We start from the raw sequence: 26250 nt of genomic DNA, 5'->3' as shown, positions 1-26250 counted from the left end.
TGCGACCCCCTAATAGTACTGGGTGCGTTGGTTGACTACGTTCTGCTAGTATGTAAAAAAGTTTTTGCAAGATTTATAAAAGATTTTAAAAAAGCCGAAAAAGCGTTGCAGGGTCCCTTTAATGTCACGGTACAGCATGCCCGTTATCTTTTGGCGCCAGTATTTGCTCCGATTCCAAGATTCATATATCGGATATGCTTTGTTCCATGCAGCGAAGCGTTCGAGATTTTACCGAAAACGTTTCTCGCCGTTACACCGCGGCTATATGAAGGCGAGCCTCGATTTCACATAACCGAGCTCGCTTTCAGCGCCCTTTTGAGTCCACGAGGACGAAAGATGTCGGTAATATAGCCGATACTGACCGTTCCTTCTATGGTGAAAACAAGGGCGAGTTGGAGGTTCCCTTGTGGGCTAAACATCACGTTAACAATCGTCTGCTGGCATCAAAAGTTAGCGAGCATCGCTCCACTTCGCTCGTGGGACAGCATCCCATAGCGACCAAGTAAGCAGTGGTCGGTTGTAGAATAGCGCCCCGAGCCTGACGTGAATGATTACGTATTTAATTTGCGCAATAAGTAACCCTTCGTTACTCGCCACTAGCGCTATGTAGTCAGTGCTCTTTAAATGAATTTACAAATGAGTATCGAACAATGAGTGTCATACAATGAGTATCATATCAATGAGTATCATCGAACAATGAGTATCATACAAATGAGTATGAGTATGAGTATTTTGTTAAGTCGCACGCTTCGTTATTTTGCTTTTGGCTTTGCAGTTATAGTTTTGCAGCACGCCCGCGCACATATGCTGCTGCTCTCAGCGTAAGCTGTAATAGGTTGCCGTTAGAAACAAGCGTTATTATTACGTGGCCCCTTATAATTACTATGTGACCCTCTACGGTGGCGCCTCCTCGCGGCTGAATGCACACGCGCGCGGGCGCAGACGAGCTTCCGAGGCGTGCGGAGCAGCAAGTTCCGCCACGTGTTCGGCAGCCCCGCGCGCAAGGGCCAGTGCTACGAGTGCGTCAAAATCACCAAGGATGCGCACGACAGCCACTTCTGCGCCGTCAACCCCAAATTCATCGCCATCGTCACCGAGAGTGCCGGCGGAGGCTCCTTCCTCGTCATACCCATCGAACACGTGAGTAGTGTCCCGCCACCCCTCCCTTGCCCTTTGGGAACAGTCGGGCCACAGCGTCTCGGACTTGCTTGAATCCCACTGCATTGAGAACTGCTTTCAAATTGTCGGAAAAAAAGAAAACTGCAGAAAAATGCGCAAGTCGCTCTGCTATGCACCGAACCCTTTAAAGACGGCTTCGTAGCTATACGCAGATGCATTGGTGGGAAGAGGCTTTTTACTTTATAAGCGACCCCAAACCATCCACCGCCGGCGGCGGCGGCGGCGGCGTCCGCAGTGCTCCTCTATATTTAAAAAAGAAACAGCATCCGGCGCCAGGTTTCGATCCGAGGACTTTGCGGCCGCAGCGCGACGCTCTACCGACCAAGCCACGGACGCGACGGTGATATCAGTGTTAGTGACGCGCTTTATATCTTTAACGCATTCAAACTACGTCGTCAGCGGCGTGCGTTGGCGACTCAGCGGCGTTATAGCGGCTTGATAACTGCGTGGTGTACACGTGATACTACAAACCCGATGGAAGAGATGGAAGAGAAGGCGGCGAGGCGGTGGGCTGCGGGGGCCGAGCGCAAGCGCCGCAAGCGGGCCGACAACCGTGCATTCGCACTTTCACATTCTCCCCCTCGGGGAAATGCGGGGGAATTTTTTTTTTTTTATGCGCAATTCAAGCAGTCTGAAGTCAAAGTAGGAAGTTCTTAGGAACCTGCAAATGCCTCCATACGACCCCATGTCTCGCTCACTCTCGATATAGCTCTGCAACGAGCCGTCTAAAGGAGGCTTCACTACTTTACACACGTGCATTGCTGGGAAGGCATTTTCAGTGGCAAATAAGGCGTCCGATATAATAGTATGAACGCCTTAATTAGGGACCTTTATTAATAGCATTTTCTAATCGGCAAAAGTGGCACATGTGGCGTTACACAGACACGAATTTCGTCGTTGAGTCCACATAAAAATGCCTCAGCATCTATGTCACTTATGACATGACGTTTGCTACGCAGTTTTGATGCTTGAAGCCGGAAATTTTAATTCGAAGCTTACGGTGATCCTGCTTACGGGCTGTTAGAATAACAGTAAAGAAACATTCTGCGACCATACAGATACAGTTTATTTCTTTACGACAAGCCTGGACGTCTCGTAGGTACTACTACCAGCTGAAGGACTCCGCTTGCTACTACCGAACGGAATTGTGATTTAATTTTGACCGCTTTTTCTCTTCGTCCCGGGTTGCGCGAACAGACTGGCCGAGTAGAGGTGACTGCTGGCAAGGTGACAGGTCACAAGGGACCGGTGCTCGACCTCAAGTGGAACCCCTTCAATGACAACGTCATCGCGTCCTGCTCGGATGACTGCACAGTAAGTACGGGCGCCCAGTTCGCGCGAGCTTTTTGGCCTCCTTGTGCAAGTCCGCGCGGGGGGTCGTAAGAAACATGACGCATTCATTTAATAAAGGCACATAATTAACGTCGCAGTACGGTGGAAAATTGTGGCTCGAAGGCTATTTACAAGCAGCAAAAGTGACGTCACGCGGGTGCGGCGAAGCGGGAGTAAAAAGAGGGAGCGATTGCATGGTTGGAGGGACATTCGAATCTTTTAAATATCATTGGCATGGCTTTCAAGGGCCTGTCAAACTATACTGGGAAAAGCACCATAATTCTTTTTTTTTTTCAACTGCCTTCAACTCATCGTACCTCCTTCACATAGCGTGGGCTCCGAACTCCTAACGATTTCGCGGAGAAGCCAACTTCAACGTCAGGTTAGCTGCTCGCACGACGACCAATTCCGTTTCGTGCTTAAAGTTGAGCGGAAATTAGCCTGCCCTGGTTACTTCGCGATATTTTTTTTCCTGTGATAAAGAAATATAAATAGGACGTTGTTGCCTTCTCGAAGCAGCCACGCCGAGCCGGAGGTGTGACCCAGATCTGCGTATGCGCGCGATCGCAGAGCCCGCACCGGTGCCCTGATGATGCGCTGCTTGCGTTCACTAAAACCCGTTAAAAACGTCCAGTGCGACTGTTCCGAATGTTTTTCACCCGTTTTCGGGTGTATCTTTCTTAATGCGAGCGAATATCTTACGTCACGTAAGCGCGAACCTAGCCATGCATGGATGAATAGAGAAGGATAATTGGTGTTTTACATGGCGTTTTATGTTGAAGCCATGAAAAGCTGTGTAATTCCCGGGAGTTTTGAATTAATATTGAATTATCGGGATTTGGCTGTAATATAGACGCGTACACTGAAAATTTCAGTGAGTAACGGTATGATGATCGCGTTGTTTGCGCGGTAGCCTAACTCCGCCGTTTGGTGGAGAAATTCACTGCTACTTAGAGTGACAGACGTCCATCTTTTTTTATAACTGGCTCTATCAACGCACCTGAAAACGGACCGTTGTTACAATTGATACTAAACTAATCAATTCGCGTTGCAGTTACAATTTTCCCAATTTTTTGTCGCTGCTGTGTTTTACCGTAACCGTAGTAATTACTTGAAGCGCGCGCAACGGTGAAAGCAACAGCCGATGCAGTGGCCCGATGCCAGTGGAGCTATTGATCGTGATCGCATAAATAGCAGGGTGCGTAAATAGCCGCAATTAGCACGTAGGACGTTGTATGCAGCGTGACTGCGCACTGGGCGCTGTTTGGGCGTCCGGCGCGCCAAAGAGCGGATTTGGTGCTGCCCGCGGAGCTTGTGTAAGAGCGAGCCACGTATCGCGTGTCGCAGGTGAAGATCTGGTACATTCCCGAGGAAGGCTTGCTGCGCAACACGAACCTGGTGGAGCCCCTGGTGGATCTTCGGGGTCACCGTAGGCGCGTCGGATACGTCGAGTGGCACCCGACCGCCGAGAACATCCTGCTCAGCGCCGGATTCGACCACCTGGTCAGTCCGCCCTGCTCCAACTACTGCCGGGCTCTGGTCGGAAGTCGAATGTCTGGGCAGTGACGGCTGCCCGCACTTCAATCACAGGGCAAAGCGTGAAGGGATCATCTTTAAGTAACCCCGTCGGCAGACGGAAGAGCGCCGACTGGTAAAAATGTTGCATCCCTTTATGTAGGGTGGGCTTCTTCTCGCTACTACTAATTGTGCGGAGAAGCTCACTTCAACGGCGGGTTAGCTCACTGCAGTGTACTTTATGGATCTGCATTACCCGAAATTCGTACCTTTGCAAAAGGGCGCATTTATGTCATAGTACTAAAGATACTCAGCAGCTACGGCGCTGCCGACGTCACAAACATCCAACTGGTTTGGGCCCAACCAGACTCTGGTTTGCCCGGAAATGAGAGCGCCCGCGAGCTAGCCCGATGTCTCGCAGACCAGGCTAGCACTAACGACACCACCTAGCCACTCACTCTTCGCAGAGCAGACATGGATCGCAAGGTACCTTATAGAGAAATTCTAGATCACCACAGAAAAGGCAGACTTCACTACACGGAAGCGCATAAAACACTCAACAAGCAACAGACCACAGCTATCGAAACAGATACAAACTGGGATATCCCAAACCCAGTCTTACACAGATATTTCTACCGAGGCATATAAGACAAGCGCAAACACTGCAAGCAGAGAGCGGATTTAGAACACACATCAGGTCCTGCTTCAGAATCGGATAACACCAATCGCAAAACACTCATCGTAAACACTACCGGGAAGTAGAAGGCTGCTTTGCTCAAGGGCTCTTGGCTGATGGCTGAGAGAGAATGGCTGGGGGCTCCCAACCCTCCTACTCCCAGCCCCTTGCCGGGTCACAATAAAAGTCTCTCTCTCTCTCTCTCTCTCTCTCTCTCTCTCTCTCTCTCTCTCTCTCTCTCTCTCTCTCTCTCTCTCTCTCTCTCTCTCTCTCTCTCTCTCTCTCTCTCTCTCTCTCTCTCTCTCTCTCTCTCTCCCGCCCCAGATTGGAAAGTGAATGATAAAGGTGTCATTTCTAGGCACATTTAAAATTTATATTTTCTTAAAAGGCCGTAAAAAATGTTAGTTAGACATGTTTCACACTTTTTTAATTGAAATAAATGTCATTAAAATGGTAAGGTGCCAACCGAAGATGGATAACTTACAAGAATTTATACCTTGGCAAAATGGATACCTAAGGACATGTTATGTGTTGCACCAGAATATTATGATTCTGGCTTTCGTGAAACTTTTATACATCCGTGCATGGTGTCTGCACTCAATCCTTCTGTTTCAGGGCAAATTAACCGATGAATTGTGCTCTCGCATTTAAAACAGTTCGGATCTTTCAGTGTGGCTGAATCAGGCGAGAAGTCAAACAAGCCAAGGTCAAATTGTTGCGAGTAAACTGTGCAACCATAACAGCTCCCTTTTCGATTTGCTGCCGTGCAGATTCTCGTATGGGACGTGAGCCATGGCGACGTGGTGCACACGATCGACTGCCATCCGGACTCAATTCACTCCATGTCCTTCAACCGTGACGGAAGCCTCCTAGCGACGACTTGCAAGGACAAGAAGCTTCGAATCATTGATCCAAGAGCGTGCACCGTTATTCGGGTAAGAAAAACCAAAATGGCAGATTCACGATTCACCTTTCTACAATGTAGGCCATGCATTGTGTCAAAGTGAGACTTCCACCTTAAACATTGCAGCTTACAGAGAGGGAGAAGTGGCCCAAAAATGGCGTGTATGCAATATTGTCATTTGTTGGAGACCCCTGCATTCATTTAAGTTTAGACTGGTGTAGCGGGGGTGATGTTCGTGTGCTGCTCCACACTGCAGTGCATTTTTTGGCAGCATATGCATTTGGTTTGTCCTGCACACAGAATTACATTGCATTGTTCCTATCAGTTTCATGTTGCTCAGTGGCCTCAGTGGCAAGTGCCATTACTGTACATTTGAACCTTACACCCAAATGTTTGCTGGGAATCAGCATGATAACGTGGAGTACTGGGCGTGTTGGTACATAATCTAGGCAAAACAGCGCAAAAAATGACAAGGACAGAGATATATATACACGTAAGGGACTGTGCTGAACAATCAACTGGTTTTATTTCGAGACAATACTCTATATATAGCCGTCCAACCTAAGGTTTATGTGCGCGTGCGTAGAAAATTTAGTTCTTTCTCAGACAGGGTTATAGAAGCCATGCTGACGCATGCCTCACCAAGCGTAAGGATCTGTTATGATTCGATAATTTCACATGAGAGCCGTGATTTACACTTTCTAATGATAGTTCAGCGCAGTCCCTTACGTGTAGCTCTCTCTGTCCTTGTCTTTTTTTGCACTGTTTTGCCTAGATCAACATGATGCTTGCCTATTCGTGCATCTAACTTTGCGCTCACCGTCTGGTGGCTATTGCGGGAACCTTCAGGTTCAGTTTCTGTTCTCTTTAGGTGCTGGTGGTGCCATGTGGCCATTTATGATCACAGTGGTTGAATTACAAGGTTATAACAAGGCTCAGAGATGAAAGCCCCCTTTGTGTAGTTTTCAGAGTGCAAATGCGGAAGTACGAGTATACTGGTACATTGCTCCACCAGCACCCGTATGAAAGCACTGCAGGCGCAGAACTTGAGAATCGCTAGTGGCAATAAGGACAATAGTTTGCTGGAAATGTTTCACTCTGGGTGACCGTTACTGCCCAGTCAGCTCTGACTTGCTTCTTAATGAAACAAAAAAAAAAAATACTCTTTTGCAATGATGCATAGCAGGCATTTTGTGCAGCCAGCATTACCGGCTTGATTGGCCGTAATTCTACTGAGGTGCCCGGCGTTTTTTTTACGAGCGCTTTTTTTTTCCAATTAGAGTGACCACCCATCCCGTGAGTCACGTGACTGTCCCACGAAAGTTAAAAAAGCCACGCAATAATAAGGCGTCTTCTAATTAGAAAAAAATGGAAAAACTTGTGGTTTAGAAAAACTTGCGCGTGTTTAGAAAAACATCAGGCAGCCTCGGAAATGATAATGTATTTTCTTCTCAACTAGAGCTTTGTAAGACTTATCATACCCAATATGTAGATGAAAATCCTTCCGTAATTTCAGAACATAGCTGGGATGCCCACATGTTGCTCCATCTGAATATAGAACAAAACTACGAAATAAACACTTTTGCCCTATGCCAAGTCAAGAAACTTTCCCTATGCCAAACAGGTTGTTCTGTGCTTGTGGCCAAACATTGTTTCTTTCAGGCTTTAAATTAAAGGCTGTGATACGGTTTTTCACAGGAACTCTATTGTTTTCACGGCTTTGACATTGGGATGCCTTTGTAAGCGAGGTGCGTGGATTTAATTCTGGACTTAATCACAAACTTGTAGGCTACATTCATGTGCCTTCTCTTCCCCAATGATATATGCCCATCAATGCAACCTTTTGTTCTTTTTTTGTATTCTTCACAAGGTTAGGTGGTACAGCATTATCTCAAGCTAATGTCAATGTTTCTGCTCTCAAATTTTCACTCCTTCCTGCAAGTACATCAACTACAACCATGCTCTCGCCGTAACTACACATTATAGCAAACTACATCTCAAGCAGCATGAGCACAACATGCCAAAAAGGGACCTGCAGTGTCTATAATGTTGCACGGCGCTAGCAAATGCTGCACTTAACTGGCCACTGCAGTGATGTCAAACATGCTTTTCACTTCTTTGCATGGGAATCTAAAATTGATGCAGTAGAACCTCGTTACAAGAGACACTGTTACAAGAGATACTTGGTTATAAGACATTTAAAAGAGCATGAGGTCGTGGGTTCGACTCCCGGCCGCAGCGGCCGCTTTTCTAATGGAGGCGAAAAGCAAAAGCGCCCATGTGTACGAGATTTCAGCGCACGTTAAAGATCCCCAGGGCGTCAAAATTAATCCGGAGCCCTCCACCATGGCGTGCCTCATCGCCTGCGTTGCGTCGGCGCGTTAAACTCTACAATCAATCAATCAATAAGGCATTTAAAAAATGGCTTGGTTGGTTTTCCTATGTTCACTGTGTTAGCAACATTGCATACAAGAGACATGGTTACAAGAGACACTCTGTTACTTAGGGCAACTTTTTTGGGTCCCTAGAGTAAATTATTCACTATTTAGAAGAGATGCGAAAGGGGGGTCTTATATGAAGGACCTTGTGCAAAACTGCCCTGAAGATGTTGGGCCTGCATCTAAGAGGCCGCAGAGGTTCCAGAAACTTTTGAGGAGTTTGTGTGTGAAGATGTGGACCTTGTGTGTTCGAGGAGCCTACAGATCGTGTGATCCCCGCACAATTATATGGTGCCCTAGAGGATGAACCAGGGGAGTAGGATGAAGAGGGTATTGTAGGACAGAAGGTGTGGGCAGTTAAGGCTGACAATTGTCTAAGAGCACTTTAACGGTGTTGTGAGAACACGGACGCTTGCAAAGCGAAGTGCTTTACCTACAAAAGTTGGCACGGAAGCTAATACAATCTGCAGTCCATAAAACTACTATGAATGACTTCCAAGTGAGAATTTCCATGTCGACCTGTCTGAATACACTTTGATACTAATTTATAACAAAGTGGTCATGTTCGACTCCGTACTGTTTTTAGAATTTTTGGTTACAAGAGACCTTGGTTACAAGAGACATGATTCCCGGGTCCCTTGAGTGTCTCTTGTAGCGAGGTTTTACTGTTGTATCCTTCACTGTTATTGCTGTGCTGTCTTTACGGTAATGTGGAACTGGCTCATTGCTTCGAGGCATGTGCAGATCTGGACTCTGAAATATGTTGGCTGACCGTTTCTTCAGGAAGGGGTCTGCCACCAGGGGTCCAAGGCTTCAAAGGTGGTCTTCCTCGGTGACACAGGTCGCCTGTTCACAACTGGCTTCTCCAGATTCAGCGACAGGCAATGGGCAGTCTGGTCACAGGTAAGCCAACACGTTCTCATTTCATCATCACCTATATGCTGTGAAAAAGTCACAGCTAAGTGTTATCCATATCTTACTGTCATTTTCTCGATCACCAGCTGTGTTGTAGCCTTATGGAAGGGGCCACAATCCTTTGGTAGTTCTGAAAGGAATTGAAAAATAGTGACGTTTACTTTAACCCGTGTACTACTAAATCAAGGAACCCTTGCATAATGATGCAACGCACAAGCTGTAACCTTCAGTGGAAGCCTGCTATTTGAGCTAACACAGATGTCCCTTTTTTCTTCCCTTTCAGCATGACCTGTCAAAGCCTCTGCGCACAGAAAACATCGACTCTTCATCAGGCGTCCTGTTTCCATATTACGACCACGACACGAAGATGGTCTATGTTGCCGGCAAGGTCAGTAAACCAGTATACGAAACGTAAGGCAGTTAAAGGACTGCTACTGTTGCTGGAAATTGTAGATGAAAGGTCAATACCAAGATGCTGGCTTCAAGGGACCGTGAAGACAACGCACAACTTTGCTCTTTCAAACTACTATGAAGCTCCTTTTACAATTTTTACAATTATAATCTTACAACAATTACAATTACAACTACGTATTACAATTTTGCTCCAAGTGTAATTTGCTGTTATGAATGAGGAATTAATGTTTAAAATGAGGCAGCACTCAGGAGAATATCGAAACTACTTGGGCAGCCTACAGTAAACTAAGCGAAAATCTCAACGAGGCGAAATCAGTATAGTTCTGAGGATGATGAGAGCACAGTAAATATATTTTTTGACCGCCAAAATGTCGGAGGATCTCCCTTGCTTCAATATGGCATGCAACTGCTGCCGTACATGCATGGCAGAAGCTTTGTAACTGAGCCCTTTTTTCCCCTTTTTATGCAGTTATTCGAGGAACGCACAAATACTTATCAGTTGACACAGTCCCACATTAGCGAGCATCATGTCTTCACCTTTCTTCATAATTATTCAAGCACATTTCATAACTTTACTTGCTCTGCACTCCCTCGAAGAGCAAAACCCTTATTTTCAAAAGTGCGACAGAGGTACGTGTCATGGCATCATTGCACAATTGATGTGTGCTTGCTATAGGGGTGAGTTTTGAATCCACTCGTCATTGCAAAATAACCTCGGGAGAGCACAGCGGTTTGAGATAACTGGTGAGGCAGTGGATGTGGTAAGCGAATAATCTCCTTAGGCCAAGTTGTAACCCCAGATCCCAATCATGAGGCAGAGATAATCAGAAGGATAAGAATGGGGCAATCAGAAGGATAATGGGCGGAGTGCATTTGGCAGGCATTTTCAGATAATGAATGGCAGCCTACCATTGTCCCTGAAGAAGAAAGTGCATGACAGCTGCATCTTGCCGGTACTCAGCTACGGGGCAGAAACATGGAGGCTCACTAAAAGGGTTCAACTTAAATTGAGGACAACTCAGCGAGTAATGGAATGGAAGATGATAGGAGTAACATTAAGGGACAAGAAGAGAGTGGAGTGGGTCAGGGAACAAATGTGTGTTAAGGACATATTAGTAGAAATTGAGAAATGGGCGTCGGCAGGGCATGTAATGCGAAGGCAAGATAACCATGGGTCATTAAGGGTAGCAGAGTGAATCCCTTGAGAAGGCAAGCGTGGCAGGGGGCGGCAGAAGGTTAGGTGGGCAGATGAGATCAAGAAGTTTGCGGGATAAATTAGTCGCAGTTAAAACAGCACCGGGATAATTGGAGATCTATGGGAGAGTCCTTGCCTGGCAGTGGGCATGGATAGGCTGCTGCTGCTGATGATAATGTTGTCGTGTGCAGGGCGACGGCAACATCCGGTACTACGAGCTGGTGAACGAGGCCCCCTGGTGCCACTACCTGAGCCAGTTCCTGACGGGCTGTCCCCAGCGGGGTCTGGGCTGCATGCCCAAGCGGGGGCTGGACGTGCGCAGCTGCGAGGTGTTCCGCTTCTACAAGCTGCACGCCACCCGCGGTCTCTGCGAGCCCGTCTCCATGATCGTGCCCCGAAAGGTATGCCTTGCTTACTCACGGCGCGGGGGCCCTGTACTCCATGCCTGCACGTCCAAAAGTCATTTGAACCGAATGTCATTTGACTCAAATGAGGGGCTTCCAATGCCATTCAGAGTGCGCCATGCTCCACTACAATTTCAATGCCATTTGAAAGCTTTAACAATCGCTCGCCATGCTGCGCGGCGCTGCCGCTGTCGAGTTCTGTTTTTACACAGTAAAGCAACAATCAAATTTATCAGCATACCTTGGCAGTAAAATGATATCACATTATAAATAATGTAAGCTTTGATACTGTTTTTGCTTAATTCTGAATCACAATCGAGGTTTTTTGTGCTGTCTGGCCACACTGGTTTGTTGCTTGCTCGCCCGGGTGCTAAGAGTATGGAATTATTACATCTTGATATCATGATTTAGGTGAATGCAAAGTAAACAAAGTCCCACAATTAAGAATATTTTGTTTGTTTTAAGTAGGCCAGTAGTGTATTTGGAACGCTGTGAACGAGAGTGCTAGAAATGGCATTCGAGAGCCCCATATGTTTGTCCGGGTGCTCACTTGGCTCGAATGTCATTTGAGCCGAACGGCATTTCAAAACCCAGTGGAGCAGCACAACTTCACGTTTGAGTCAAATGACATTTGGTTCAAATGACATTCGGAGGCTAGTGTAGCTGGAGTATTAGTCTTCCCTCCTTCGTGCCACTTTGGTCAGCACTCCGTTCCTTGTCAGCACAGGCCTCGCAGGAATTCAAAAGTGATGCAAAGAGTTTCCTTTGCTGCGGAGCGCACGTCCTTCTGACCTCTTTGCGCCAGGCGCGCCAGGGTGAGCTTTACCCTGGCGCACAGTTCGAGAGGGAAAAAAGCATTGCACTACAAAAAAAGAAAACTAAACTAAAAAGAAAATTGTGCCGTGATGAGAGCATTCATGCGCAATGGTGTTGTGCGCATTGCATATTTTTTCAATTATTTGTCAAGACATAGCCATGAGTGTCAGTTTAGGGAATCTCTCAGATCTGCTTTCACAAGCAAGCTAGAGTGGAGCAGAATCGGCAGGGCATCCCTTGCGCAACTACAGGTGCCGCTGTGAGAGGCGTGCCCTCACTTCACCGCTATCTACAACTTGCGGAAAGTTGGATGGGCTGGTGCCATGAACAGGCTGTCCAGGTGGTGCAGTCAAGTTGCCTCACAGATCCCAAGACCTTTGTGCCGAGACACGGAGCAGGCATGTTTGGAAAACGCCACTTAGAATGGCTATTTAGGGTCACAGCAGCCCATAGTAATACTCATTCATGATCAAACCACAATGCTGCACACAGTATTTTTGTCACACTAAAAAAAAAAGCTTTCCTGGTGCTGTAGCCTCATGTGACAGTAAAGTTAAATCTTTGCTTGCACAAACTAACTGTTGGTGATACCCACCTACCTTAAACACGAGCCAAGTTCCAGTTTTTTATGAAGTGGCTGGGCGTTAAGTGGCAGCTGCATTTAGTTTTTCAATTTATACGAAAGCCCTAAAATCGCTAAATTATTAGCACACACTCCCACGCACATAAAAAAAGAAACTTTCCTCTACACCCTGACCATGCTGTATTTAATACATGGGAAGGAAAACGGACAAAAGCTATTTGTACATTGTAACATCCTCAAGGTCTGCTGCATAATTTTGAAAAGAATGCAGTGGTAAGAGCTACCCAGGTCTTCTTAGCAAGGTTGTCGCTATTTCTCTACAGCTGTAGAAATTCACTACAGTCCCTATCTTGAGAGTACAAAAAGTATTTTCCCTTGATTGCCTCAGTGATCAGCTCAAATACTTGAATGACTCAGTTGCATTACCAGTTTCTCAATTACAACACTGCCTTAATTAAGCTTGGTCTTATGCTAGCTTTAAAGGGTGTTTTCGGGTTATCGCAATTCTTTTGTCGTTAAGATAAGAGATTCACTTTCGAGAAAACTCAATACTGAAGACTTGGAAAGTCAGAAAAATGCTCTCCAGTGCTGACATTTTTTTTAAGGGTCCAAACACACACTGAACATCGTAAATAAACTTGTGCAAGCATGAGGTAGTGTACTTATGGACATATTTTGTGAAGAGCAGAAAGCTCAAAATAACACTCCAAGGTTTGCCACATCTTTCCTGCACTCATTTCAATCCCCCACCATCTTTTCCGCAATTACGCATCATCACCACATCACATTCACACTCACAAAGCAGAGGTTCCTACTGTTGCTCTGCCTTTTTTTTTTTTGTGCACTCTCAGTAACATACAAGTGCCAGTAACCATTGCATTGTCTGCTTTTCGTTGACACCGCCACTTTTCATTACCGTATTTTCCCGTGTATAAGTCGCTTTTTTTTTTTTTTTTCTGAAATTTTCATCGGTGCGTTTAAGCCACCGGTGCGGTTTATGTATGAAATAAATATGGTATGTGGTAACCGCGCATGGTCCACGCTCGGAAAGGTGCCTGTGTGCTGTGTGATGTCAGCGCTCGTTAAGAGACACAGCTCTATGGTCTAAATGAATGAACAGTTAAACCTCGTTATAACGAGACGGGCTATAACGAAATAATGGATATAACGAGCAAATCGTAATTTCCCTTGAAAGTCCCCATAGAAGCCAATGTATTTAAAACCTCGTTTTAACGAGGTAAAATTTGCCCGTTACGGGATACAACGAACAAATTTCGTCGAGAAGTCAAATTTTGAGCTAATTTTACAACAGTGCGCAACGCGGATTTGCGACAGTGCGCGACGCGGCAACTGTATTAGCAGTTCAAAACTCCCGCCACGCGCGCGAAGCTGGATGGCGCGCCGTGCGGACGCTGCGCCCGCGAAGCCATTCCCACCCTCCTCTCGCTGCGCACGGCATGCACACAATGGGGCCCTTCGATTTACAGTCTCGCACTCACCGCGGGCTCCCCGAGAAGCAGTCCGACGTTCGTTTTTCCCATGTATCCCTATGGCTTCGGGGAATCCTCGGACTACCCGCGGACTATCCGCGGTGAGTACGAGAAGAGCCCCAATGCACACGGCGCGCGCGGTTGCGTCGCCTTCCTGTCCCCCCTCCTCCCCTGTTCGTATCGCCGACGTCGCTTTATCGTCGTACTGCCCGCGTGATTACAACGCGAGTGCGACAGGCGGGAAGCGAAAGACTATCACGCTTGAACAGAAGACGGCTATAATAAAAGCCGTCGCATCGGGCGCGATGGAAGGTAAGGTGCACTCCGTGGTAAGGTGGCAAGAGACTTTGACGTGTGGACGAGTACGCTGTCTACCATCGGGAGCAACCGAGAGTCCATCGTCAGCGCTGTTGCACGTGGCGTGAAAGGAAGCGCTAAGGACGGCGTCGGAGGCACTAGATGCGGTGGACGTGCTGCGCCGCTACTTCGGCGCGCACGAGGGCGTGAACATAGCGGCCGCAGCTGAGCGAGCCATCGCTCGCATCAGGAAGGTACATCAACGTCCAATTACGGACTTCTTCGTAGCCAAGTCTGTTTGAAATACGAGTTTTGAACTGCAATAAAGTAGGTTCGTGATTTTTCCTTTTTACCTCCGGAATGTGTTTATTTTACTGACTACCGCCGTGCGGCAAGATGCTATTTCGCCCGCTTTTTGTTTTAGGATGGTTTTAGGTAACTACAATGCATAATATTTGCAGTAAATGTCGGCAACGGCTATAACGAAATATTGGCTATAACGAGCAAATCGCGGCGCCCCTTCAATTTCGTTATAACGAGGTTTAACTGTATTCGTTAACTAGCGGGAGGAAGAAGGCTTCGTTGGTTTTGCCTAACACCGTCTGTAAGTACATGCCATCTGTATGTATCAATAAACCATTTTGGAGAAGTTAGTTCTGTATTGGCGGTGAGATGTTTGAGTGGCGCCCTCTGGCTCTGACGTCGGCTTAGGGACTCGCGCCGCTGTCATCTGCTACGCACCGCTTGTGAGGGGCAGCATTGACTGCGCTAGAAATCGCCCGCTTTGATACTTTAGTGCATTAAAAAGCCTATTTTTAGTAATTCAGTTATTTGTGCCAGCTTCTGACACATCTGAATAATTTCAAGCTGTATCCCCCACACGTTTGCAACACACGAGGAGAGAGAGAACAAATTGCATCGGTCATGAGATTGTGTGTAACTCGTCCTTTACAGCTTGTTCACGAGGTTCAGCGCTCAGAGCTTCTCAATAAGTATTCAAAATGGGTAGTATTCCCTACAGTATTTTTGAGATTCCCTTATGAAGACTCAAGAGTCGAATGCTACGTACCAAGCAGTGGGCCCCTACACGTGCATCGCACAGCAGGAAATAAAGCAGCTGTCTTCTATTTCTTTTGTTGTCGTCGACTTGTATCTGACGATTTTTTTTTTTTTTTTTTTTTTCTGTGCCCAACGCCTTAATTTTTCTGCCCCGTCACAAACATCTTATGAGTAGGCTTGGGGATGTTTGGGAGGCTCCCAAAGATAGTGTGGATATTTTCTTCAGGCTGTATGGCATACGTTCCCTTCCTCACAAATTGGCTTTCGTTATGGCTGCGTGCAAGAAGATGCATATCCGCAGCGTGCGTTGTTTATTCACATGCAAATACAAGCAGAAGGTTTGTGCTACGCCACCGCGATCGCGCCCCATACAACGTTGTCCAGAGTACCCGATGGCGGCTTTTGTGCTCCGAATTTCTATTGTAACCATCGTTATCATAACGAACTGACTCTCAACCCGCACAGTTGTGACTTGATTACGGTGTTAAAGGCTTTATGCACTGGCTAACGAACGTAATAAATCGTATACGTGCATATTTTGCAAGAATCGAAACCGATGAATATTTCCAAGCAGCTCTTAATTGTTTTCCAACCCTTCCATTCGTAAAGAACAAATACTGGTCTACTTGGGATGGTGTTCTATGAATTGAAGAAAATTACTATTACTCTCTTGTCCTGGAGTGAGGACCCGGCCCACTAATCAGCTCGACTTTACTATTAAACAAAGTTTTCTCCTCCTCCTCCTCTTCTTGAGAGCAGTTTTCCTATAATGCATATCTGACTACTGGAACGACATGGCTGTGAGAAATGAAACCTAAATATTACCCCAGGTCTGAGCAAACATAGTGTTACTGTATCTTTACCATAGACGTGACTCGTTTTGCTCAATAAACCTCCATACTGGTTAGAAGCATTGTATAAAACGAGCACGCGCCTATGCACACAGTAGGTTATTTGGAACTCAACCTACATTTCTTGCGCGCCATAGTGCATTTGGCATACTTTCATGCCATGACAACGTAAAGTGATGTGATACAATACTTTATAGCGCTCGGAAACGTTGCAAAAACTGTTTTACCTTACAAATGATTGCCGGGAATCGTAATGCCTTCTGCCAAAACCGACAGCCCCGAAATCCTGGAAATGGTTTTGGTCTTGTATTTTCGCTGTTGTCGGTTACTAGCAGCTGGCTGTTACCTTTCTTCGAAATATTGCTTAATACAGAAGCTGACGCCCAGCTCTGAGTCTTCGCGCTCCGCAGAGGACCGGCTTTGCAAGGAATGGGGCGATGCTGCCAATGTTTCTTCCGTAGCGGTATCCAAAACTATACTTCAACTCACGCCTTAAGCTAGTGTATGCGATTTTAAGTCTATTATTATGATAAAAATTTACGCACACATGAAATCTGGTGCGGAGAAGCATCAGATGTGAACCGAGCGCAAAGAAGCAGCAGGGAGAGTGAGCCCGACTGAAGCAGACGACAAATGCGAGAATCCCAAAGCTGACGTCACGGAGGCGTGCTTCGCAGCGCCGCCCGTGGTCGTGCTTACCGCCAATAGACTTCAGACGGTGGATACATATGTCTAGCACTGCTTACAGGGGGATGCGTTCAGAGGCGGCAGCCACCGCAACCATGTACTTTCGCCGCACTTTCTAACGAACTGATCCTTTATGAGTTTACCTGACTAACCAGTGCGTTTTGTACACTGGTGGGTCTTATACACCGATGCGACTTATGTTTTTTTTTTTTTTTTTTTTTTTTTCGGAAAAACTGCCGTTTTGAGGGGGTTGCGACTTATACAAACGTGTGAGTTTTAAACGGTAATCCATACTGCTTGCCGCATGCCTACGCACCACTATTGGGCGATTACAACTTGCCCTTACGTGCATTACGGAATGCACGAGTATCATTTATGCATTACTTGGCTAAGTTGGTAAAAAAAGCAGCGTCCCCAAATTTACAGAGCAAGGAGCTCTAGAAAATTCAAGTTGGCTGGATGTAGCTTGCAAGTACATATGTGCCGGCCTGATGTACCCATTAGCTGCGAGGGGGTATCCTAACATTCCTGACGTTGCTTGGAATGTCGTTATGCTTAATGTTCATTATGCTCAATGTTAAGGTCACCAGGTTTCCCGTCAAACGTCTACCTGCAAGCATAGAGTTTCAATAACAACTAGAGAGGAATCTGGCGATGCAATCGTCTGCCGCGATGGGAGTGATGGGTAGTTTCGGATTCGGATTGGCACTCGACGGCTTTCGGAAGTTATTATGGATTGAATCATGCAGCCAGTTTCGTTTTCATTCTGGACTTGCACGAACGCATTTGCCTATGTTGGGAGGAGCGCTCAAAATTATGTTTCTATTTGAACTGAATGCACCACACGCACTGATGCCGCCTTCAGTGGAAATGTTTTTTAACTATAATTGCGAATTGGGTGGGTTATCAATTCACTGATGGCAGAGCGAGCACGAAAACACAAATGACGGTGCTGTATGCGGCCAAGTTGCCTGTAAATTAGGAGTTGTGGCGCTGCTCATTCGGAAAAGCAATGTATTTTCGAAGCCAACAGTGGTTGTGAACTGCTTGGAACAGCCAAACTTTTCACGCGAACGCCGGCTCCTGTGGCGTAGACCAGCAGTACCGGCGGCTGATAGGAATCCAGATTGATGAATATCACTAATTCAGGCTAGAATAACTTCTCCAAAGGTAATCGGTTTTTCTTTTTTTTTATTTTAGGAGCACAAAACTTTTCTTCGCAATAAAAACTAGAAGCGCTGAAACTTTTACAAAGTAGTTTTTAAAGGAGTCCGCATCCTGCTGTTGTTGCGGGTAAATGGCAAACCTACTCCACAGACCTCCTTGACTCCGTGCCTGCTCTTTATTTAAACGCACCGTTTTATTTCGTACAAAACCAATTTCTGGTCACTAACTTTCTTGTTCACCATGTACAGTGCGCAACACCCTTGTCTATAACACTGAGTTCAACTTCAACTAGTTACCTCTCAAAACTGCAGACTCAAACTTGTCACAAAAAATGTTGAGGTTAAGATAAGTTGAGGTTCAGATTAAGATGGGGTTAAAATGTGTGGTTAAGACTTCAGAATGACACAATAGTTTTCTTCACATGCTTTTCGGCTGAGGCAAGATGAGGCTATAAGTACGAAACCTGTATTATAGACAAGCGTGTTGCCTCCTGTACTTTGCAAACGGCGAATTGGGCAATAAGACGTTCTTTTGTCAAAAAATACAATTTGCGCAGCCATAGGCCCGTTTCAATCATACGTAATCCGTTTCCAGAACTACCCATCATTCCCATCGAAGCACAAGCAGCGCCTCAATGTTTGCATTGGCACTAGCGCCAGTTTCCCCTCTAGTTATTATTGTATGAAACTGTATGGCTGCAACACCACGCAAAAGAATTGTGCAGGCTGCTAGGGTCAGCAGCTTGTTTTGTTCGATCAGCTCACCGAGCAGTGCGCATGCTGAAGCATTTGGTGTAACTGACTTTCCTTCTCTTTGTAATTGCGCATCCCCATGAATGTGAAAGGGCTGAACTGCACAGACAAACACAAACTGCTCGCTAGTCAAGCCCACTTATAACGAAGTCGACCATCATGCCGAGTTTGTTTGTTATATCTGAACTTCGTTATAAGTGTAATAGTGTTTTCTGCACGTGAAAATCTGGCACGCATACGGCAGGTACACTGACGCAGCTGTGGACATCGCCTGGAGGCGTGTGGCAATAATAGTGCGCTGCCTGCAGCCAGGAAGTGAAGTCTCCCGGCCCAGAAAGAAGTTAGACAAAAGGAAAAATACCTCATAACATACTTGGCTCTCCGAACGCTTTAAAATAACCACCATTAGTCGGGACATTTTAGCCATTATGGACCCACTTGTGCAACGCTCCTGATTGGGCACCGTTCGCTACGCTACGCGTCATTCGTACGGAAACCACCACCGGAGCAAAATTACCTACGTGAGCTTAAAAAGAGAGCATGCGCGCATGCTGAGCCTCTGCGCATGAGCCGCTTGGCAAAAAGTGTCAAGGACACAAATGCAGGATAAGCAAAGCCAAAGTTTATTTGCAGAAGAAATCGGCTATGTGCGTCTGTTTGGGCAGAGCAGACGCAATTACGGCGCTCTCCAACTTGTCCTGTGCAGACATGTGCTCTTCGCCAAGCAACTTGCTACGTGCAAGTTCCTTGAGTGATGCAATGTAGCCCATCGCGGTTGCTGTGCTCACTATCGCAGATGCGGGGACCTCCTCCTCGTCACCCGACTCCAGTATCGCGCGCTGACTTCGAACCTCACAAACGATGCCTTCGTAGGTACACGCCTCAGCAATCTCAACATCATTGTCTCCACTAATGAAGTCGTCCCATTCATCGTTGTTGCTGGCAACCTCTGTGCTAACGAGGTTTTGCAAACCTTGCTCGTTTGGAGTCTCTGGATCAACTTTGTCATCCAGATCTGCTCGATCGGTGTGCATAAATCCGGGAGCAATTGTGGATGCACTCAGCAGTGACCTCCATCCATGATGCTCTAATCATCCCAACCATTTCAAACAAGGTCACGTGAAGAGGGAGGTTCACAGCTGGTCCGTCGATTGTGATCAACATGCGCTGCACTATGCGCCGCCTGTAGCCTCCAGTGCACGAATGATGCCCGTGTCGAGTGGTTGCATTTTGGATTTGGCGTTGGGTGGTAAGAAAAGGAGGGTGACTGCAGTCAGGGCGGGCTGCATATGGTGCGCCGCACAATTAGACATCCTTCCCACAATTGCGTGCAATGGTTGGCATGTTATTGCAAAACCATGCGTCAACATCATCTGTGTTAATGGGTGCCACTTCACCAATAACTGTTTTAAAGACACTGCCATGGTGCTAATTAAAACGGTGTAGCCAGCTGTTGCGTGGGATGTCAAGGAGAAGCCCACAGTCCCTAGCCTTGCTTAGCATCAATGGACCACTCAAAGGTACATTCTGGCTTATGCGGCCGCGAACCATTTGAGAAGAGCATCCTCCACGTCAGCATACGTCGCTCTTTGAATGCGCTTCCTGGTCGACGGGTCGGCAGTGATCTTGGAGCTCAGGATCTCCTTTCTATTTTTAAAATTGTAGAGATTGTCGACTCGGACAATCGTTCTTCCTAACCAGGTCACAGTTTTTTGCTCCCTGCACAACATCGTTCACAATAGCCAACTTCGTTGCCATGTCGACAGCTTTCCTCTTCAAAATGGATGTACCCAGTATGCAGCTCAACATGGCGCATTGATGTCCAAAGAGAACAACCGATGACACTTCAGTGGCACTCGACAGTTTCGCCGTCATGGCACGTGTTTTAGGTTGTTTCCTTTTTGTTTTGTTTTTTCAGTTTTTACTCGGTCGAACTGGAAAGGAAAGCGCGAGCAAGCATGAATGGGGATGCGGAAATTCATGTGTAGCTAATTTTGTGACCCTACAAAATCTGTTCTGCTGATTTGTCTGTTATGCAGACAGGCTGGACGGGAGAAACGCATCTGCCTCACACGTGTTGGCACAGTGCAAATGCCAACTTTCTGCAAGTTTGCCATCGTCTCCCCTATCTCACCTCACCCCTCTTCCGTCATGTGCTCCCTCCATCTGCATGAAGTTGGGGGGGGGGGGCAACATGGAACCCTCAACAATGGCATCCTTTTTTGTTTACATTTTCTTTCTGTCTGGCTCTCTTTTGCTGGCTGCAATCAGTTCTGTTGAAAAAGGGTGATCTCCGCACAGTTCATTTGACGCTTCGTGTTCATGGAAAGCCGATCGAAGTGGCAACTGCGAATGCCATGCACGTTCGGGCGATGGTCGATCGTTTGCTGCACCTAAGTTACACCCTTGTACGTGTGCATTGTATCTGAAACAAAATGTAATTGCCTCAATGCATGGTGTGACGCTCATACCGCATTCATTCGTTGTAACTGAGCATTCGTTATAACTGTGGTTCTTATAAGTGGGTTCGACTGTACTAGCAGCCGCCTCAGTGTTGGCCCTGCTGATGAATACATCAGTTATTGCTACAGCCATGTCAGGTGGCACTGGGTCAAAGGACAGGACCAAGATTTGTTCCAAGTGCTCGGCATAGCCTACACTGGTTTTTGTTTTAAAAAGTTCTGTCAATTTATAGCTTGTTCGCCAAGTTGCAATTGCCGCAACTCAATTGCAAGTGCCTGCTTTGGTAACTTTAGGGATTTTTTTGTGCACACAAAAGATTACTCCACCATCCTGAGGAGCTTTAGGGACACACTTATGAAATGAACGTGTAAACTGGCAGCTGTATAAAGAAGTGTGCGATATCAGGCCAAGTCGTCATCACCAGCGAGTTTGCCGTAACTTCCACAGCATTACAAACAATATGGGAGAGAGGAAATGAAACAAGTCTCTTCTGACATGTGATGACTCCATTAATATGGCTTTCATTATAACAAACTGATTACTTGAACTTTTCTGTGCGAGACCACATGTGCTCCATAACATTGGTGGAGGGTCGGTCCTTCAGGATACCATTAAAGAACAATGAGAGAAACTAACTCAACTTGATCCTACCCGACTCACAAACAGGATCATTTCCCCACAGAGTAAGAAGAATGCATACAGAGTGCTCTCAGCCATGTAAAATATTTTCCGTAGTTCAGGGCCAGTACTGACAGTGTTGCAAGGTACATATTTCTTGTCATCCAAATAAATAATCTGGGATTTGTCAGGCTTGGAAAATCCTTCCATGTCTACGGCAAGGTACGCAAGGGACAAAGGCAATCGATGCAATCCTCCAAGGGGTTTATTTGCAAAATCACCCTAGCGTTCCCATCTTCTACATCTTCAACGGATCTTGTGTTGCTCGAGCAACCAGAGTAATTCAACTGCAGCACTCCTGGTGGACGATGGTCTGTCCGGCCTGGCAGGAAATAGCTGCATTCTTCTGCTGCTTCCCCCCCTCTGTTCTAGATCCAGTATCCGTCTCGCTGGTGCATTGTCCGCCTGCACACATGCCAGCCAAAGGCATTGGCGCCATCTCACAGGGCTCAGCAGAACCTGGCTGAATCCTTGCCATAAAGAATGCTTCACTGTCACACAGGGCATTGTAAGGCATTCCGCGCTGTGCCCGTTAACAATAGCAATACTTAGGGCTGGGGTGTGCTGGAGAGGCCAAAGGCCCATACCAATGGGCCCAGCACACTGTTGTCTGCTTGCTGGCAGTGTTAGGCCATGTATCTCTCCAACCCATTCCCACTAACACTGAATTGGGATCGTGTTTCCATGATTACCACAATAAGTCATGAAAAGCTGCCGGCACTAAATTTCATTACAAGCATTGCTTTGTTACATCTGAGCTTTTATTAGCCCACGGTAACCAAGCACATGTTAGCCAGGTTCAGCTGATAACCAGGTCTTGTCACCCTTGAAATGTAGCAGGACCAGACAAGCCAGCGGTTTCCGTCATACCTGGACGCTTGTGTTCAGATCCACTACAAAAGTGGGTTCAAATCACCTGGCAACCAGTTCTTGCGTAAAATGTCAACTTGGCCTGGAAAAACAACATTCTTGTTGCTCGTGCTGTTCCTTAAAACGTCTATCAAAACAGGAAGAAAACCTTTGCATGTGAATTACCTGCTTCAGAAAACTTTTTGTTTTAAGAGTCCACGTGACCAGTTTGTGTGTTCAGTTTTTATGTGCAACATGTGGAACGCTTATCCTTTTCAGTCTGAACAGTTCCAAGACGACCTCTTCCCAGACACAGCAGCACCCACGCCAGCCCTGACGGCAGCCGAGTGGCTGAGCGGGAAAAACAGGAACCCAATCCTGATTTCAATGAAGGTACGTGCTGAGATGAATCTGCACAATGGGTTAATGCTTGTTTCACACATTTAGAGTCTGCACAAGTGAAAAAAACTTAATAAAAAATTTCAGAATGCAAGAAATGGATGAGAACCCATAAAAGGCAGTCTGCTGCTAGGCGCTTTAAATTAAAGGATCAAAAACAATAGATATGTGGAGCTCTACTCTCAGCTGTGCCAGTTTTGGGCAACTTTTCTTTCTGCTTGCCAGATTTTAATTGCAAATGATCATCCAGCATGCGTGTACTGGTCCTACTGTGTAAGTGTTATGTGATGGCCCCTTCAGAGCATCAAGAAATTGCGTGTTCAAGGCATGGGCCATGCAACGTCAATTTTGCTGCAGATTGCTAACTCGACACTGTTGGCTGTCATCACGGCAGTGCTAAACCACACAAATTCCCATTTTTGGCATCGACTGATAAAAGAAAGTACCAGCAGCACCAGCGCAGGAACAAAGGAGAGAAGCCTGATGATTGTGCAAAAGCAGCACCACTAATCTATAGCATAAAGGCTTCAAATTCCCAGTGCATAGATTAATATCTGCCAAGCAAGTTCAGAACATTGCAAGTTCAGAAGGTTGGCTTGTTCTGTGCTCGATCCGTTTGAAAATCCTTCATTTTTTTTTTAAACTGCACGATTTACTGAGGATATTTCTTTCGCTTCTAGCTTTTCTACAAAAGAACAAATGCTGCAGTAAGTAGTATCACTCACATTTCTGGCACTTTTCAAATTGCAGCTCATGCTGTTTGAAGATTTGTCTTTGCTCAGTTAAGAACTTAGACTGGGCTAATCTGTGCACTCTTAAGTACAGTAAAAGCTCGTTAATTCAAACTCGAAGGGGACCATAAAATTGTTCGAATTAAGCGGAGCTCGAATTAGTGGGTGGGCACTAGGATGAATGGACATCACGCCACACTGCACAGGCAGAACACAAAGAAGCCACCTCTGGACTCGTTATCACGAATTCGGTGCTACTGCATGTCTGTGGCAGGTGATTTCGTAAATAATGTTCATGGAGCTCGAACAGCGAATGAAATTAATGGATCAGTCAGTTATGCGGAAACTAAATAAGCTGTCCCAACAGCGTAGCATGTGCTACGCTGTTGTTTTTGTTTCATTTTGTTTTGCATATCTAGTAAATTTGGTTTGGTTTGGATTTGCAACACATTGTAATCACTGTGGGCAGACTTCTTCTGTGGAGAGCAATGAAAAACAGGGGATTCCAGTTTGAATTAACCGTTCTGGATACTGACCCATTCGAATTATCGGGAGTTTCGCCCCACTGAAATATACAGGACTGGGCCGTGGCCAGGGCGTCAGTTCGAATTAACTGTAAGTTCGAATGAAGCGAGTTCGAATGAACGAGCTTTTACAGAATAAAGTATCAGTACAAATGTATGACATTGTCAGTCAGTGTCGGGATACATTTTTTGTGAAGTGTTGGTGTCCATAATTTATTCGTTCAGGGAGATTCATTTTGCTGTTGCGGCTTTGTGTAGGCTCATGCGATATTGAAAGAAATCTCTGCCTTGTGCAGACTGGTGCAGGCGCCCGCACACACAAGCCGGTGATGTACACTTCGGAACGAAATCTTGTCACAGCCGACAGGAACAACGAGCGCAAGTTCGTGTTCATCTCCCAAGAGAACAACGTGGACTACAGGCAGAAGGCCAACCACACCAATAACAATCACAACGACAGCCACCATGGCTCACCGCAGCACAACAACAATGCAGTCAAGTGAGTTTCTGTGCACAACAAGCATGCAAGGACAACAATCCTTAGTTTCACTGCTTAGGAAGATATTGCCCTGAGGGCATTGGAACCAGAAAACACAGCAGCACTCATTGGATATACCACAGTACTAAGGCATTTGAGGTCGAGGCGTAGTGTTTAATAAAATGTGGAGTGCGAGGTTGAAGTTAAACGCATCCTGAATAGTGCGAGACACAGTCCTGCTCATCTCCACATCTGTATGCACTTGCTATCGGTTTGGAGCAAGTGGACATGCAGTCTTAGAGCCAGAGTACCGACACCAAACTGAAAAATGTGTTACTGAAATCGTTTGGGGAGCACCAGTAGAGTTGCTGCAAATGCTCAAATTTGTTTACAGAACTGTTCTTCTCGCTCCGCGTTGTAATAATTTACGGAGCACATGTAACAAGAACACGCAACAATATCCGGGCTCTTTCATCATATTGTTTTGTCTTTCATCATATTGCTTCACTCACAGCAACAAGATAAAAATTCATGTTGCACACAGGCACATCTTGCACTTGTGTGGAAAACATTTTTTTATAACCGTGACATACTCCTAGGGGCGGAATTTTAAAAATTTGCGCAGCGTGTACTAGTGGTGCAAGGGTAGAGAAACAGAGATGGGGGTCAACCTAGCTTCTCCCAACACTGACAGCGGATCCCGGGAGAGAGGGAGCAGCTGGATCCCAGCAGTGCAAAGCCATTTAGGATGGCACTGTAAAGCAAAGATCGTTAAAGTATGTACAGTGTTTTATTCAGTAGCAATTGTCGTCATCCATTTCCATTTTGTCATCATCTTCTGAAGCCACAGCCGCGTAGGGCAAATCCTCTTGTAGCGCGTCCTTGCCTTGGTAGACCTCCACTTCTTTGTCAGCTGGTCCGGTGGCCGTCTCCATGTGTGGATTGTGAAGGGATGGCTTGACAGATTCATCATCGTCGTCTTTGGCACAACAGACCAGCGGTGAAGAAACAGCTGGAAGTTCTTCATTATAAAGTCAAGAGTGCACTGTTTCGAAAGTATATTGAAGAGATCATCGTTCATCGAAGTTCAGACAGCCGGCGGGGGTACCCAAGCTACGATTTCCTCCTATTACTGGGCATGTCACAGAAACAACTACGCCAGTTGTAATGTGAAAGCATAATGTGGCCAATGAAGAGTCGATCTGAGCAAGCTTCTGTCACCAACGGTGCTGTGCTGTGCTGTCACCAACGAGATACCAGCCCACCACAGACGTGTTGTATCAAAAGGTCCCCTTTGAGGATAAGACATTTGCTTTGATTTATAGTAGCCTCGTGTTCCTTAACCCTTGCAGTGGGCATCGGAGGTTGTAATACACACACATGGAACTGGAGTGTGAATGTGTGAAACTGTAAAGCAAAGACCGTTAAAGTATGTACAGTGTTTTATTCAGTAG

At 46.3% G+C, this 26250-nt stretch overlaps 1 protein-coding gene across 5 annotated transcripts in view; it reads left to right on the top strand.

The window, feature by feature from the left end:
• LOC144178612 (coronin-2B-like) overlaps window positions 1-26250 on the top strand; it is a 152396-nt gene that overhangs the window by 116081 nt on the left and 10065 nt on the right. For all 5 annotated transcript variants that reach the window (XM_077706596.1, XM_077706597.1, XM_077706594.1 and 2 more), the window contains 9 exons: window positions 943-1140; window positions 2377-2493; window positions 3859-4014; window positions 5473-5637; window positions 8828-8947; window positions 9243-9347; window positions 10760-10969; window positions 22944-23057; window positions 24615-24817. In XM_077706596.1, the coding sequence (XP_077562722.1) occupies window positions 943-1140; window positions 2377-2493; window positions 3859-4014; window positions 5473-5637; window positions 8828-8947; window positions 9243-9347; window positions 10760-10969; window positions 22944-23057; window positions 24615-24817 (1388 nt within the window). The remainder of the gene's footprint in view (window positions 1-942; window positions 1141-2376; window positions 2494-3858; window positions 4015-5472; window positions 5638-8827; window positions 8948-9242; window positions 9348-10759; window positions 10970-22943; window positions 23058-24614; window positions 24818-26250) is intronic.

This window comes from Haemaphysalis longicornis, unplaced genomic scaffold (assembly GCF_048455015.1).
Source record: "Haemaphysalis longicornis isolate Haplotype H1 unplaced genomic scaffold, Haemaphysalis longicornis Haplotype H1 scaffold_4, whole genome shotgun sequence".
Taxonomy (NCBI): Eukaryota; Metazoa; Arthropoda; class Arachnida; order Ixodida; family Ixodidae; genus Haemaphysalis; species Haemaphysalis longicornis.
The sequence above is the reverse complement of the archived record's forward strand: the minus strand, read 5'-3'. Positions and strand labels throughout refer to the sequence as shown.